The sequence below is a fragment of the Arachis duranensis genome, chromosome 9 (assembly GCF_000817695.3).
Source record: "Arachis duranensis cultivar V14167 chromosome 9, aradu.V14167.gnm2.J7QH, whole genome shotgun sequence".
Lineage (NCBI taxonomy): Eukaryota > Viridiplantae > Streptophyta > Magnoliopsida > Fabales > Fabaceae > Arachis > Arachis duranensis.
The window spans coordinates 6,492,118-6,508,449 of NC_029780.3; the positions used below are offsets into that span (position 1 = coordinate 6,492,118).

A 16,332-nucleotide genomic window follows, 5' to 3' on the forward strand; every position below is an offset into this window, starting at 1 on the left:
TGTTCATCCGTACATGCCTTTTTTTCCGCTTAATTGGTTCTGATGAATTTTTATTTTTGTATATTTGAATTATAAGTAGTAAAATATTTAAAAATGATCTAAATTATGTATTATAAGTTATCGTAGATATTTATAAAATGTCAATCTTTATATAATTAAAATAATATTTTTTCTTTATAAAACATCAGTAATATTTTATTTTTTAATAATTAAAAAATATTTTTTTATACAATATCAATATCATCATAACAATATAAAATATTAAAATAATCAAATATTATTATATTTCACACTAAAATTATCTATATCTAAAAATTTTAACCGTCCTTGATGAATGTAAATTTAGATCACAATAAATGGTGTAAGTGGAATATGCTTTATTCATTGAATGCGGTAAAATAAAATATCCAGCAGGTGAAATGGACACCCGAAATTGAATGGCAACTGGTAAAGAGGAAATATGGAATAGCTGAAATTGGATATTTGTAAGAGGAGCTTTGCATGTTTCTCCAACAACCTACCCTTTTTACAATGTTGAGAATATTTAAGTACCTTATTTAATTCATTAACTAACTCATTAAATTATTTGCTTTTACCTGCACAACTGAAACTGCCTCAGAGCCTCATGCATTTTTCCCACTTCATATAAAGATATAACTGGCACTCTGCCATTGATTTCTTTCTTCCCTATGTGGCAATGAAATCATCAAGAAAAAGGAAAGGCTCTGTATTCTAGGTCTCTAAAGTTTTATTTTTTTGTCTATAACAATTAAAAACAAAAAAGTGAGATATTCTTCATGGTAAAACCATCAGTTTAGCTTCTAAACATTAATAATTTAGTTCTCAGAAGAAGAAAAGGAACTTGCAGTGCTAAAACGTTTTCTTAAAACTTTGTCTTAGTTTCATTTTCGGTATTTGTAAGAATTTAATATTGATGTATTGTGAATGTAAAAAATATACAGAGAATCAATTATATATTTTCTAATGTAATTAATTATTTAAAAGAATTTAGGAAATGAAATGCATATTATAGGTATTGGATTTGGATTCTCTAAAGTTTGAATTTCACTTTAGAGAGTAAAGTGTAATCTCTCACTATTTATTTCATAGGTGGGATCAAAAATAAATATAAAAGAAAAACTATTCAAGGGTAGAAGATCACACTTTATTCTCTAAAGTAAAATTCAAACTTTAGGTATTACCTACTTGTATAGTTATTTTGAAAACTAATTAATCATTTTGCTTGAAAAAAATATTTTCTATTTTAAAAACAGAAAAATAAAAATATAATGCATGTTGACCCTAAATTTTGAGGGTTATAATATTTTAAAAGAGAAAAAAAGAGTGATTTCCAATATGAGATCAATTAATAGTGTAAGGGTGTTGCAGGGAAGTTCAGACCCAAAAAGGGTGCTGTTATTCTGAATTTATGGACCACCTTAACACTAGTACTATTTTTGATTGATTTGAGAAAAGGTTTTGGCTTGTATTGAAAGGTAAGTTATCCAATATTAGAAGCAGGAAAAAAATGACTAGTCTTAGAACTTAGAAGTGATGAGTTGTCATACATGAAGGTGAAAGTTGCTGAAGGTTTTTTTGTTTTTATTTTTAACTGTGTGACAAGAAACACATCACTTGCTTGTGAAGCAAAGATCTCTCGGCCAATGCAAAGGTTTTAAAGTGTGACCATAGAATGTTTTGTGGTCATGGCTTCTGCTTTTGGGGACTTTCAAGAATGCACCTTCATTTGGTTTTTTTACTTTTTATTTTATGTATATTATTTTAATCTCTTCATATTTATATATATGTATGTATATATTGAAGTTATAGACTTATAATCATTCATGCCTACTCTCTTATTGGTCTGAATCATTTCAACATCTGCATTATTCACCCTCTCTCACACAAACATTATTATTACCAATAACAAATACCAACAACAAACATCATCATATTCTACCTCTTTTTTTGTAGAAAAAGAAGAAGAATGAAGGGGAGATTCTTGGGTTTGTTAATAGCTTTGCAAGTTGTGAACTTTGTTGTTGCTGTAATAGCAAGGAACCCTTTTCTTCCAAATGATCATCATGGCTTTTCACATCCAGGTTTGTTATTCAGAAAAGAAAACAAATTTGAGAAATTTGTCTTCATTAATTCTTCTGTTACTACTTGCTGAAACTTCACAAACATTTTATTATAATTAAGTATCTTTATTTTATCTTAACTATTCTCACCTTTCATCTTTATCAGCACATGAAAATTCACTGGAGTCTTTAAAAGCAGATACTACAGAATCAGAAAAAGTAAGTGTGTTTTTACTTGTTAGTTGTTACCCTTTTCTTTTTGGTTTCTTTGGTGTCCTAAGTGACTAGTAATCAATGCTATTTTCCCTTTTTATTCTTAAAGGGTATGTTGGGAATAGAAGAGAGAAAGAAGCAAGTAAGAAATGAAAGAGGAGGAGTGAGCAAAATAGGATCAAGTCCACCAATATGTGAGAACAAATGCTATGGTTGTGTTCCATGTGAAGCAATCCAAGTTCCAAACACAAGCAGCAACAAGAGAAGCCATTTGGGGATTCAGTATACAAATTATGAGCCTGAGAGTTGGAAATGCAAGTGTGGCCCTTCCTTCTACAGCCCTTGAAATTAAACATTCTTCAATAGAGTAGTTATAGATGTATTTATTTTACATTATGTAGGTTGATTTGATACTGAGTTCTGCATCACTCTTTTAGTTAGTTTGTATTTTGTACAAACTTTAATTGATTAGTAAAAATTTTCCTTGTGATTACAATCATTGCCAAGCAGCTAAATCTCATGATGTTAATCTCAGAACAATGATGTACCACCTGAAAAACATACACATACTTATGTATATTTGTTGGTTCCCTTAAAGATAATACTGACAAAATTAAAAAAATATATATATATTTCTTTCAAACTACAACAAAATTAATTTTGCCCTTCTTCTAAAATTATTTCTAATCCCCTCAGTGAATTTTCTATCATGAAAGTAGGGGTGTACATAGCCCGATCCAAAGACCCGATCCGACCACTTTAGAGATTAATTTAGTGTGATTTCATCGAGTTTAGGATCGGGTAAGGGTCTCAAAAAAAGATCTGGTCATTATTTCGGGTCGGGTCCGAGACATAGCTCGAGTCACCCGAACTCGGCCTGGTGGCCCAGTCATCATACATAATTAATATTTTGTGTTATTAGTGATGGATGATGGCTATTTTTATGTGGAATTTAAATATTGTAAACCTTAATATTTTGTGTTATTAGTTATTATAAGATTATAAGTTAATGCTTTATGTTTAAAATGTATAAAATTTTAGACTAATGCATAATAGTATTATTTGTATTAATTTAAATATTTGGTGTTATTAGACAATATTAGTATTGATTATGGTTATGCTTTAACTTTAGAGAATGTTTGGTTCTTGTTATATTTTTTTTAAGTGAATCTTACTATGTGAATTGTGAAATAATGGTTGGAGATTAGGTGATTTTTACATACTAAAGACCTGGTTTTTATCCAATTTTCACTCGGTTCAAAAGTGCGTAAGTTTCATTAGATCTAGAATCGAGTTAGGGTCTAAAAATTAAGCTCGGTTTATATTTTGGGTCAAATCTGAGTTAAGCCAAATCCAGTATAGCCCGATCCATGTATACCTCTACATACCCATGTATATACCCTACATAAAGTAGGAATTTAGAAGTGAATTGAGAGAAGGGGATGGATCCATGTTTTCTTTAAATAAAAAAAAAATTTACAACACATATTAGACGTACATCAAAATGTAGCCACGAAATTAACTAATAAGATAGAATATATATTAAAATATAAAATATATATTAAAAATAAATTAAATAATATATATATTTATACACAACTATATAATACTTGATCTTTTTTAGACATAGTTTTTTTTAAGAAATTTTAAATTTGAATTTATTGTCCTACTTAATAAAGTGCCAACAAACTAATAAGAAAAGGATAAGCACTAATGCTCTACTATACTAGTAGAGTATCTTCTTACACTTATTTATTTTCTTTGATTATTTTAATATTAATTTTTTTTTCTTTAAAAACACATAATAAATTTCATTATACTTTCCATAACAAACTTATTCTGAAATTTAGTCTTCATTGGACAATAAGAGTTTATAGAAACTGGAGAATTACATAAGACAAAATTGGAAGGAGAAAAAAATGAAAAAAGGAGATGTTTATAGTTGATAAGATGTAGATAAGTAATGGCATGGGTGCAAACTATGAAAGATACATAAGCAAGGTCTGACTCAAATCGTTTGCTTGGTCTTAACATCGCAATCTTCATTTTAGGAAAAAAGATTTCTTGGGATAGGAGCTGCAGATTCTTGAAGTTCCAATCTATGATGCACTTTCCAATCTACTTCCCCAATCGCTTAAAAGTTTTACTTTTACAGTTTTACCTGCTTAGCTACAATAATAAATTTATAGGAACCAGACTAAACAATACTTTTTTTTATGACGTATGCATGTGATTATAAATTTATATAATTGTAATAGGCAACAAGATTAGGGACATGTACTTTCATAAAAAAACAAAAGCTTGGAGACATTATATTCTTATATTTTACATGGAAAAAATAATATAGAAAAAAATTTAAGTGGATTAAAAATATTAGTATTTCAGATATTTTAACCGTTAATTTTAATTAATATATTATATATATATATATATATTTATAAATTAAATTATATATATATATATATTTATATAAATATATAATAATTAGTTTGATGATTGATTTTTTGTTGTTGAGATAGTATTTTTGTAAAGTTGGTCTATTACAAACTTGTATAATAATTTAAGTAAACAAAATTAATTGATATTTAGACTCATTTAACTAATAATAGAAAAAAAATGTAACTGTCTCTTCTAATATGTAAATTTAATAGATTATTCAAACTCAAGATTACTAAAGCTAAATGCTTATTTGTAGGGATGAAAAATAAGTTGGATTGAGTTGAGATTTAACTCAAATGAACTTAACTCATATTGTAAATGTGGTCTAAATCTAGGTTTATTATTTGTGGTAGATCTTTTTTTGGATTGAACCGAATTTGTTTAAGTTAGATAAATCCACAAATTTATTTAAAAACATATTTTATGAAGGAAAAAATTTAAAAACTGATAATTTTAATTTATATTGGTCACCTGTCCAAAATTTTTAATCTAGCCGTTTAATACTATGATTTTAGTCAACACTTTTAAGTATTATAGGCTAATTGTTGATTAAAAATAAATGTCGGTTCGAATTTCGTATTGTGTATGTAGTAATTTATTGACTATCGACAAACTCTTAAATAGAGCTCAGTACCGCGGCGGATTAGTCTTTGACCTCTTAAATGAAGTTCAGTATCGCGACGAATTAGTCTTTGAACTATTAGATTGGGAGATACTATGAGAAACAAAAAAAATTGTTGACTAAAAATAATTAATTATACTTATCCTAACATTATTCTTTTATGAATTATAACTTAAAAAATAAACTTAAATTATATTTTGCATTTCCTTATAAATGTTGGTTATATTTTACTCATTGGCAAAAAAAAGTTTAGTTACTTATGGTGAGTGTTGATTAATGTGCTCGAGAAAACAAAAATAAAAGGTGTAAAGTACAAAATTTCTTAAAAAATAACTTGTTAGTAACAAACAAATTAATAAATTTCGGATTTTTATTTCTTTTATGATCATACTAAAAAATATTAATCTACCTAGCAGATTATTTTTTTAAATTTGGATTATAATAAACGAAGAAGGAAAAAATAAAAAAATGTAGCATTATTGATATTTACCGAATTACCCTTCTCCCAGGGACAATGGAAAGATGAAAAATGAAGAGAGGAGTCATCCCTGTTGAGTTCACCCATTTTATCGCAGATCTTCAACGTGCACTGCAGTTGCTGAATCTTCTTCTTTTCTTTTCTCTTCTCTTCGAGTCTCTTCTCTCTTCTCAGATATGGCGTCTCATGTAAGCCTCTCTCTCTCTCTCTCTCTCTCTCTCTCTCTCTGCAACATTTGTTGTCACTTCAACTTCAGTGCATCGGATATAGTATCAATATCTTGCTATGTGCACAAATCACAATCTAGCTAAATAATTATCAGGTTTATGAAGAAATGAGCTGAGTGAAGATTTGATCTTTTTATGTTGCAGTGGATTTTGTGTGCTCATGAATCATAGTGTAGCTTGTGTCAATGATTCTCAGATTTGCGTTTTCAGAAGTTCCTGATTTGTTATTGTTTGTTGGATAATCCGGTGATTTGGAGTTTGAAGTTCTGTTCCTGTAATTAGCTGTTCAAATCGTATCTTTCTCTTTGTTCTAATATCAGATCTGTTCAGAACAATGATTACGAGTGTTCATTTGTGGTGCTTCGCTTAATAAACTTATCTGGCACCAATGTACTAATTTGTAGCTGGGTATTCATCAGTTTGTGGAACCATGAATCATTCTAATGGAAGAGATTCTTTCATTATTATTACTATTATCATTATTATTTTAAGAGCATTATAGTGTGATGCAAATCACACTCTTGAGTTGAACTTTAGGAGATTCCAAGTTTGGATCTCCAAATAGAGTTTGAGTTTAGCTTATAATTCAAGTTTGCCTAAGTTCCATGAGTTTAGATGAACTCTCAACTTTGATTACTTTGGTCTAGTGATTAAACCGATAATTGAAGTGAATACTCTATATATGTGCTATGGTTCCTACATTGAAATCCTTGTTTGTGACTTTTGGGGTTTTGTGTAGCTTTTACAAGTTCAAATGCCATAGATATTGAAATATAGTGGACTATTAACAGGAAAGTGTTGAGTACAGATGTTTGATTTTCCTATGAATGCTGTGAAATTGAATAGGCTAATTTTCACAGATCCTTTTTACCTGCCCTTTGACTTTATGTTTGTCAATTTTGCCTCTCTTTGCTTTCTTTTTGATTTATTGCTTTGTTTTTCATCTATAGGGCATGTGTCCTTCAGTGAAGAACATTCTTCTTCTAGACTCTGAAGGGAAGCGTGTGGCAGTCAAGTATTACTCTGATGACTGGCCAACAAACAATGCAAAGTTAGCTTTTGAGAAGTTTGTATTCAGCAAGACTGTTAAAACAAATGCGCGTACAGAAGGTGAGCAAAAGAGCCTGGAGATATACTCATCATAATAAGAAGTCACTTAATTTCTATTGGGTTTTAGTGCCACGGGGGTGGCTATATCGATCTATCATCTATCTATTATCTAAAAATTATTCTTGATGCAACAGATATGTAGTTTTTTGAAGAGGTTATTCAATTATGCATGTTTGTCCTTAAAACTGTTTTTCAGTAGCAGTTCTGCTTATAGATTCCATTTGCTTTCACTTCAGAATTAGTTTTTTGCACTCAGTTGTTAGTTGGCCATAATCTTCGACATCAAGTGTGTAAGTAGTTAAGCATAAATTTTCAACATCCTTGCTAATTGCTAGTATATTAGCTAAAAAAAATTAAAATGAAAAGAAATTTATAGTTCGAAGCCCCATTGTTTAACTGCACGAATGTGAGAACTCATAGTAGATATTTATCGAAAAGGGTAGTTATCGAGACACTAACAGTGATATCAATTCTCTATTATACTGACTAAAGATATGAACATCACTAATGAGTAATGACCTTAGTTATGTCTGAATATAAGTCTTCCAAAAGTCCAAATGCTGTCAACAGAAGCACTTTCAACTCTAATTATTAGTGCCCTTGATGTTATCCACTAACTTTCTCATGGAAATATTTTGCTTTAGAAGCTGATAATGTTGTTTACAATCATCCGCAGCTGAGGTAACACTACTAGAGAACAATGTCATTATCTACAAGTTTGTACAAGACCTGCATTTCTTTGTCACTGGTGGTGATGATGAAAATGAGCTCATTTTAGCATCGGTTCTTCAGGGTTTCTTTGACGCGGTCACCCTTCTGTTAAGGTATTCTTTGTTGTATTTTCCTATTTAAATTGAAACCAATGATGTGAATTTATTTTGCCATATACTCATCATCCTCTGTTTTTCTTTTATCCCTTTGAATGTCTTTTCACAGGAGCAATGTTGACAAGAGAGAGGCACTTGAGAACTTGGATCTAATTCTTTTATGTCTTGATGAAATTGTTGATGGAGGGTGTGTATATATTTCTTTGCCACAAATTCTTTCCCAATAAAGTTTACAACCTGGCTTTAGAAAACATGATTGTATTCATTTAATTTTTAATCACATAAATGGTGCATCTGATTTTCTGGGTTAGGATCTTACAAAGGAAATAGTAAAAAACAAGTTTTTTAATGTTCTTACTATTTCCTTTACAAAATCCTAAAACCAAGAAATGTTAAAACGAAGTGTCCATTCTTGTAATTTAAAGTGAATAAGAAATGAAATCAGCAATATTCTCGTGAACCAACGAGGTCCTTACTCCTTAGTATTCTATGTTTCTAATAGTTATTTGTTTTTTGCCCTTGAAGGATCATACTTGAAACAAATGGAGCTCTTATTGCTGAAAAAGTGACATCCAGTAGCTTGGATGCTGATGCTCCCTTGTCTGAGCAGGTAATGCATTTCTCTTTCATCTCCACTTCAGTTACTGTCACCAAGTTGTACTCCTTTTGACTACACATTGAGTTTAATTTCTATTCTCTTGTATGCTAACATCTAATCATGCTACCATATAAAAAGAAAACTACTTTGTCTATGTAACGGCATAGAGCATAAATTCTTTTGCAACTGATAATAGTGCATAAAAGCTAATCTCACATATTTAAGGCACAAAAAACATTTTTGACAATATAAACCAAAGTTTACTAGAGTAGTCAAATTATAGGGTTAGAAACAGGGCAAGATCAGGCCTTACTTTTGTTAGGCCAGGCCTCTTATAGGTTTTTATAAGTATTAATCTTGACCTGTTATTAAACTTGATATGGTCTAAATCCTGTCAGAAGGTCTGAAATTTAAAAATAGAAAATAAAAAAATTTAAAAGAACTTAAATTTATAGTATGGTTCTGCAATAATAAATAATTAAAGGTACCAAGAGAAAAGATATATTTAGAGTAATGTTTGTTTAATTTTCATCCCTATGGTAGCTATGGTGACTTAAGTGTTGCTAAAATTAAAGTAATTTTGTTTAATTTTCATCCCTAAGTCCAAACCTACATTACTTTCTGAACCTCAAACATAAGTGACATTTTTGTGAACCCCATTTTGGTTGTGCATTTTTTTTCTCTAGAATAACAGACCGCATATTATTTGATCTATTTTGTAGACACTAACTCAAGCATGGGCTACAGCCAGAGATCATTTGACAAGAACCCTTTTAAAATGATCGAATACACTAGAAACGAGTTACATGTATTTGGGTAGTTTTTATTTTAAATTTATAATTTTTATGTTGATGAGAGTTTCGTTTCCTGTTCCCCTAATTTGTCTAGCCAACGAGAGCAATGATATCGTTCCATTCTGTTGAGTGTTGACAAAGGTTTTCCTTTTATCATATCAATTATTTTTTTTTATTGCACCACTGATTCACTATTATTATTATTTTGTGGAGTGCGGTAAAGAAATTATTGATGCGAATGGTAATTTAGGATTATTTGTTTTGCTTAATATACAAGAAAATGACGTGACATTTACACCAATTTACGAATTTGAACAACAATTAAGATCATTTCATTACAGAGGTGTGGAACTAAAGAGACATTAAGAAATAGAAACATAGTTAAAGAATTATACATATATAGAAATAGGTAAGATATATTTATGTTTGGACAGAATTTATTTAATTTTTTATTCACAGAATATCTGAATACACTAATACAGTAAGACAAAATAAAGACTTTAAAAAAAATATTTTTTTTCTCTTTTTAACTTGTTAGGTTAGAGGACATGTTAGGAAAACATATTCATTATTCTAAAAGACTGCTCAAAGCTTTCCCATATTTGGTAGTTTACAAGACTTAGAGCTTGTTTGGAATGTTAGGAATTAGAATTTACTCAAGAGTTGAATTCTTTTTCTTGATTTGGAACAACTAAAAATGAATGATTTGAATTCCTTTGAGAATTCCAATTCTCGTCTTTCCTTCATTTGTAAATGAGACAAAACAGAGTCTGATTTTCAAATCAACTCTCACTCCTTTTAAATTTGAATTTTATTCTATTAATATATTATAGTTATTTCAAATCAGAAATTGAATTTTAAATAGAAATGAATTTTTTTCTTAAAAAAATAAAATTCTTTTCACATGTTAAATGGTTTTCAAACAAGCTCTTAATCATCAGTGTCTCTGAATATCCTATTAATTGATACAAAATAAAACTCTATCAGTACCATTTTCATTTCTTTTCATTCACATTCACAAGAGACAACTCTGTGATCTTACCTTAAAAACAAACAGTCCTCAAACAACCAAATACATAGAGTTGAGTTTGATTTTTTTTATCTTATGGAAACTTGAGAAAACCAGTAGTCTCACTAATCAAAATACCCCTGCTTCTTCCTTTGAAGGTGAATCTCTGCTCCTTGATTTGTAAGGTACCTATTAACCAGAAAGTAAAAAGGGAAAAGAATTACCAATCCAGAAAAGAAAAGAACATGCCAAGAAAATGAGTTACTATTTATTCTATAAAAGATATGTATCAAACCAGAAAACACAGATAACCAAGCCGACATCTCGACGCTGAGTCATCTGCATTTCTGTTTGGATCTGTCAATAGTCTTGCTTGCAGTTGCACTGCATATTAACATTGAGCTTACAAGCTTGGTTGACAACAATTGCAACCGTAACTAAAACTTGTAATCCAAATCAACTATAAATTGAGATTTGACTATTTGAGAGAGAATAATTGCCAAGTAAAAAAAGGACTAAAAAAAAAGCAAGCAAAAAAAAAATTGAGAGGCACAAACAAAATCTGAAGAGAAACAACAATACCTTCTCATCTTCAAGCTACTAGGTAACTGGAGTTGCCTTGTCTTCTCTTTGTTTTTTCAACTTCTCTTACAAAATTAAAGCCATTACAGCAGATATTCCTGAGATCATGATCATGATTAATGCAGTGTCACCATTCTAAATCCTGATTAATCTCCATAAGTACCCAAGGACATCTGCTCAAATAAGAATACAAATGCTTTATTACATAAAATATAGAAAAAGAAAATTGAGAAAGATTAACTCTCAATAAAAAGTCCCTCACAGTAGAGTTCTGTGTAAAACAATGTGTTTATTGAAATTGTGTGTGTTTTTATTCTTCATACCTAGTAGGCAGTCACATGAACATGAACATTTTTCACTTGAATCACATTCTTGAGCGGGTAACTTAGTTTCCGTTCCGCTGCTTTCCTTCCCTATTAGCATTAACACTGCTCTACTTCGCGATTCAAAATCCATTTTCAGTTGATCATCCAACTCCAATCCATTCTCCAATGCAACCAATAGTTTGTACTCATCCACATCTTTGTGATTCATAATGTCAATTGCCAAATTCATCTTCACCCCAAAGTCCAATTTCAACTCTAAGTCCAATTCCACTCCCTGTAGAGCACTCACAAGGCCTGAAAATACTGGGTGCACCTGCAAATGCTGTCCCAATGGAGTGGATCATACCATGCAAAAATGTGATCCGAATTCAAATCCCTGATGGCATTGTAATGCCATGTACTTGTATTCCCAATCTCTTTACCATCTGCCAAGTAACATTGACATTGGATTTTAACTCCATGCTTCTTCATTTCATGAGATGGAGAAAGAACCAGAGAGTAAATGAAACCTGGCATGTTGTATTGCGTTGGAAGTAGAATGGCAATGGAGGAGGATGTTGTTCGATATTTGAACTGCTTTGGGATATTGCTTCCTACTAAACAAACTTCAACATTGTTACAGATGTAGTTTTGTGCATCTGCACTGTACCACCTTAATATTACATCATAATATGAAGCACTCATCATTATTAATTGTGCTGCTTCTATAATGCGCTGGTGTGAGCGTCTATCCAGTTTCATGCAATTCTTGAATGAAATGAGTTTCTTCTTTCCCTTCATTTTTGCTGCAAAACTCGCCAAAGTGGATACTGCCACCAATGATGTGCAGTTATCAGCACAAAACTCTTTGATGAATGGTGGAAGCTCTGCTAGAAACCGGAGCTTCCTACAATTCTTTAAGGACAGAATCTCTAGTTGTTGAAGATTCTTGATGCTTGTCGGCAGCCTCTCCACACTGCTTCCATCTAGTCTTAATTCATTTAACTTCGATAAGCGATCGATGTTATCAGGTAGTTCAGACAATTTGTCACAATACTTCAAATGCAGTATTTTCAAAGATTCTAAGCCATCACATAAAATATGGAGTTTTTGTTTGTCAATTACTTGTATGCAGTTAGAAATCCTAAGCTCCTCAAGAAATCTCAAGGAAGATAACTCATTTGGAAGATTCTTAAGTCTTAGACCTTCTAGATTGAGCCACACAAGTTTGTGTAGATGCCCGATTGATGAGTGCAACATTTGGATTCCGGTGTTACTCAAATCCAGCCTTTCAATTAAATCCGATGACACTGAAAATTCCCTGAGACTTGAGCAGCCATTGACACTGATCTTCTCCAAAGATGCTAAATGCTTTTCACCTTTAAGGCTCTTCAATTTTTTGCATCCATCTAATATCAAAGTCACAAGTGTATCCAAACTCAAAACAGATGGATGAACAACACACAAATTTTCGCAGCCCGAGAGATACACCCATTTAAGCTTTGATGCCCTGGATAAATCTGGAAGCTTTATCAGTTGTTTGCATTCACTCAGATCAATGCCCTCCAAATTCACAAGGTCCTATCAAAGTGTCAATTCAAAATGAGAAACCATGGTAATTCAACAATGTCAAATATAAAAGCATACATTCACATATACATACTTGAATCCCCTGCCAAAGTTCTTTAACATTGCTCCACGGCATGCGAATCTCAACAAGCAACTTAGCACAGAAATTAGGTGGAAGAGACTTAAAGGGGTATCCATGCCACTCAAAGTACCTCAATTTTTCAGAAAATGACTTGAGGGCTCTAGGGTGGAACACATCAGCTGATCTCCTACCCGAAGGAAGATGGAATCTAAGGAATCTTAAATTGATCATCATGCTAAATGTATCAGCCTCCAAGTACAAATCTTGAACTTCAGATAAATCTAATGCTATGCCTTGAATTCTGTCAGTCCCCTAAAAAGGACATGAAACCAAAACAACAACAAATTAATAGCCAAATTTCTATAAAAAAAAAATCAGACAAAAAGTTTATGTTTACCTTTACCTTGTTATTTTTAAGGACATCATAAACTTCTTTAATATTTCGCAGTCGACTGCATCTTCCAGGGTCTTTCTCACATTCATGACGAACTATATCCAAACCCATTTCCTCTAGCAAGTCATGCATTTGAAGTCTATTGTTATAAGATACTGTTAAAAGAGCTTTATTCACAAGAACATCTATTCCAAGTGCCGTGTAGAAACCACAAGCATCTAATATCTTTATGACATAATCTTTATCTTTTCCCTTGAAAAAGAATGCAATATCTAGAAATATGTCTTTCTCTAGCTCGTCTAATCCATCATAGCTCACTTTTAACACACTTTGAATTTTCAAATTAGGATAATCTCTCAATTTTTTCAATGCATTTTCCCAAAACACTCTACTCTTCTTATAAAGATATGAACCCAAAACCTTTAGAGCTAATGGAACTCCACCGGCATAATCAACTACCCTTTCTGAGAGATGTTTATATCCCTCTTCAGGGTACTTTACCTTGAAGGCATTCAAGGAAAAAAGAGTTAGAGATTCTTGAAAGTTCAATCCCTTGAGTTCATATATTTCATCAACTCTTCCCACAAGCATCTGTCTATCTCTTGTTGTTATAATGAGTTTGCTATCTGGTCCAAGGTCACCATGATCTCCACACAAATACTCTAATTGCTCAACACTATCCACATCATCAAGAACAATGAGGACCTTTTTACTAAGGACCCTGCGGTTGATGAATGTGGATCCTACAACATTAGATGAGGGAATATGTTCCTTCAGTATGTCATAGATAAGCTTATCACGTAAATGTGTTGGTCCAAGCTTTGTCCATTCTTCTCTTACATTGGCCAAGAAGCATGAACTTTCATGTTGAGGAAAGTGTTTGGCAAACACAGCTTTTGCAATGGTTGTCTTGCCTATACCCCCCATGCCCCATATTCCAATTACTTGAACTTTTTCCAATAATGATTCAATGTCTGTCCTGGCTTTGTCATTTCCAATGAGCCTTTCTATTTCATTAGGGTATCTCAGGTACAATTTTTGCAGAACGTCATTAACAATGTTCTGAATAAGTTCAGAATTGTCCCTACCATATGAAAGAAGAAAACAGTAAAACTTAGAGTCTTAGACAGTAAAACTTTCTCTTTTAAGATTTTAAGATATATATATTTGTATATTTATTTGAATAAGATTTTAAGCTTTAACACAACTGTACAATTAGAGTTTAAACCCAAGATTTGGGTTAAGCTGGAAAAGTCCCGACTAGTGTCTTTCTATTAGAATTTATAAATATGTAACTCCTAAGTTCTTTTAAGGTAGTGTTTGTTTTCAGGTACTGAGACAGAGACTGAGAGACTGAGACTCAGTATCGTGTTTGTTAGTTCAGAGACTGGTACTAAAATTTCTGTCTCTATCTCCAAAATTTCAGTATTTCAGTACCTCCAAAAAGTAGGGATACAGGGGACTGAAATTTTTAGAGATGGAAACTGAAACTTTAATAACATTTTATACCTAAAATACTTTCATTTCAATTAATTAATTCTAATTTTACCTTTTGTGCAAATTAAATTAGAGTTTAATTCTTGTTTCAATTCTTGTCTCCCATTTTGCACCAAACAGAATACTGAAATTTGTTTCAATCCCTGTCTCCTAGTCTCTGTCTCTCAGTCTTAGTCTTTCTGTCTCTGTCTCTCCACCAAACGCTACCTTAGTGTTTATACTTTATAGTACTTATAAAACACTACAAAAGTAATTTAAGCTGGAAGCAAAAGCCCTGTCTATGTAGGCTTATTGTTAATTGTTATGAACTTAAATAAACACAATTTTAAAGAGAAAAAGGTAAACACTTAAATGTCACATCCTTTACACATTCCAACACTATCGTACTGATACGTGGACTCATTCAATCTCTTGAACAAAGATAAGGTCACCCTAAGTCCCTAACCCTCAATACTTGGCAAGAAAGCTAAGAACATGAGAATTCGAGAACACAAGAAAGTTTTGGTGGAAAGAGCACTTCATTATGCAAGTATTTGTGAACCTTCTGAAATCATCTAGAATAATCTAAACAGTCTAGAGTCTTTCTAAACTCTATACAAACAGCCTTAAAAATAACATTCTAAAATTTAGTAAATTAATTGTACTGTTTACTTTCGTCAATCGCAAAATGACAAACATACAACAGCACAATAGATTTTAGTATTTTCTCTATTTGAACACCTCGCTCCTATTTTAGAATCTTCCATTCTTATCAGTAAGTATTGGCACCTCAATTATATACCCCCCTATCCTATTCATAACAAACACTTATTTTGTTTTTAACCCTTTCTCATTGAAAGATGAAAACAGAAAACAGTTACCTGTGTGTGCGAGAGTCCCATCCACATAAGTTGGCAGCTTCAGTGAGAGCAGCCTTCCACTTATGCACCTTGAATCTGAGGGCACTTCCAAGATCTCTCTCAAGCTTTGCCAACGCTTTGTCGTAAGTCCCTGTTTGGTTCCTTACGTCCGAAGGATCAGTCTCATAGAACACAGGTATCACTACAAGCCCCTCTAATTTTCTGCACTCCATTATCTTAACCAACTCTTCCATACACCACTTTGAAGAGGCATAATTCTCAGAGAAAACCACGATGGCGAGACGTGAGCCCTCGATTGCTTCGGATAGTTTGGGCCAAACTTGTTCTCCCTTTCTGAGATTATAATCTATGTATGTGTCGATTTGGTTCCGATCAAGAGCACTATGCAGATGGCTTGTGAAGCCGACACGTGTGTCTTCGCCTCTGAAGCTAAGGAAAACGTCGTGCTTTCTGCCGGAGGAAGACATTGTTCCGATTTATGAGGGCCGAGGTCAACGCAAAAAATAGATAGGAACCTGACAGACCTTATTTAGTTGATGTTTATTTATGTACTCTGAAAAGAATTTTAAGTAAAACATCTTATGTTTTCTTTTTTTTTCAAAACAAATGTTATTGGCTTTAAAAATCTTTTTCCTGAAATTGTAT

The 16,332-nt window shown here is 31.8% G+C and overlaps 3 protein-coding genes and 1 long non-coding RNA gene across 4 annotated transcripts; 2 read left to right on the forward strand and 2 right to left on the reverse strand.

Moving 5' to 3' along the window:
- The first annotated feature begins 1,878 nt into the window (after nucleotides 1-1,878).
- On the forward strand, nucleotides 1,879-2,716 carry LOC107464395 (EPIDERMAL PATTERNING FACTOR-like protein 3). Its single transcript, XM_016083314.3, has 3 exons — nucleotides 1,879-2,102; nucleotides 2,248-2,300; nucleotides 2,404-2,716. The coding sequence occupies exons 1-3, from the start codon at nucleotides 1,988-1,990 to the stop codon at nucleotides 2,638-2,640; spliced, it is 405 nt and encodes a 134-aa protein (XP_015938800.1). The 5' UTR covers nucleotides 1,879-1,987; the 3' UTR covers nucleotides 2,641-2,716.
- Nucleotides 2,717-5,868: 3,152 nt separating this feature from the next.
- Nucleotides 5,869-9,561, forward strand: LOC107464521 (coatomer subunit zeta-2). The gene is made up of 6 exons (XM_016083449.3): nucleotides 5,869-6,021; nucleotides 7,011-7,170; nucleotides 7,847-7,994; nucleotides 8,107-8,184; nucleotides 8,523-8,607; nucleotides 9,318-9,561. Exons 1-6 carry the CDS (start codon nucleotides 6,010-6,012, stop codon nucleotides 9,375-9,377), a joined length of 543 nt encoding a protein of 180 aa, XP_015938935.1. The 5' UTR covers nucleotides 5,869-6,009; the 3' UTR covers nucleotides 9,378-9,561.
- A 911-nt stretch (nucleotides 9,562-10,472) lies between these two features.
- On the reverse strand, nucleotides 10,473-11,614 carry LOC107464396 (uncharacterized). Its single transcript, XR_001587094.3, has 3 exons — nucleotides 11,304-11,614; nucleotides 10,981-11,153; nucleotides 10,473-10,587 (listed from the first exon to the last, which is right to left on the reverse strand). It is a non-coding gene; the product is annotated as an uncharacterized LOC107464396 (long non-coding RNA).
- Nucleotides 11,615-11,618: 4 nt separating this feature from the next.
- On the reverse strand, nucleotides 11,619-16,206 carry LOC107464317 (disease resistance protein RUN1-like; the record flags this gene model as incomplete). The annotated part of the gene is made up of 4 exons (XM_052254161.1): nucleotides 15,688-16,206; nucleotides 13,340-14,414; nucleotides 12,949-13,248; nucleotides 11,619-12,866 (listed from the first exon to the last, which is right to left on the reverse strand). Coding segments are annotated over exons 1-4 (3,090 nt in total), but the record flags the coding sequence as incomplete, so codon positions are not given.
- Nucleotides 16,207-16,332: the final 126 nt, after the last annotated feature.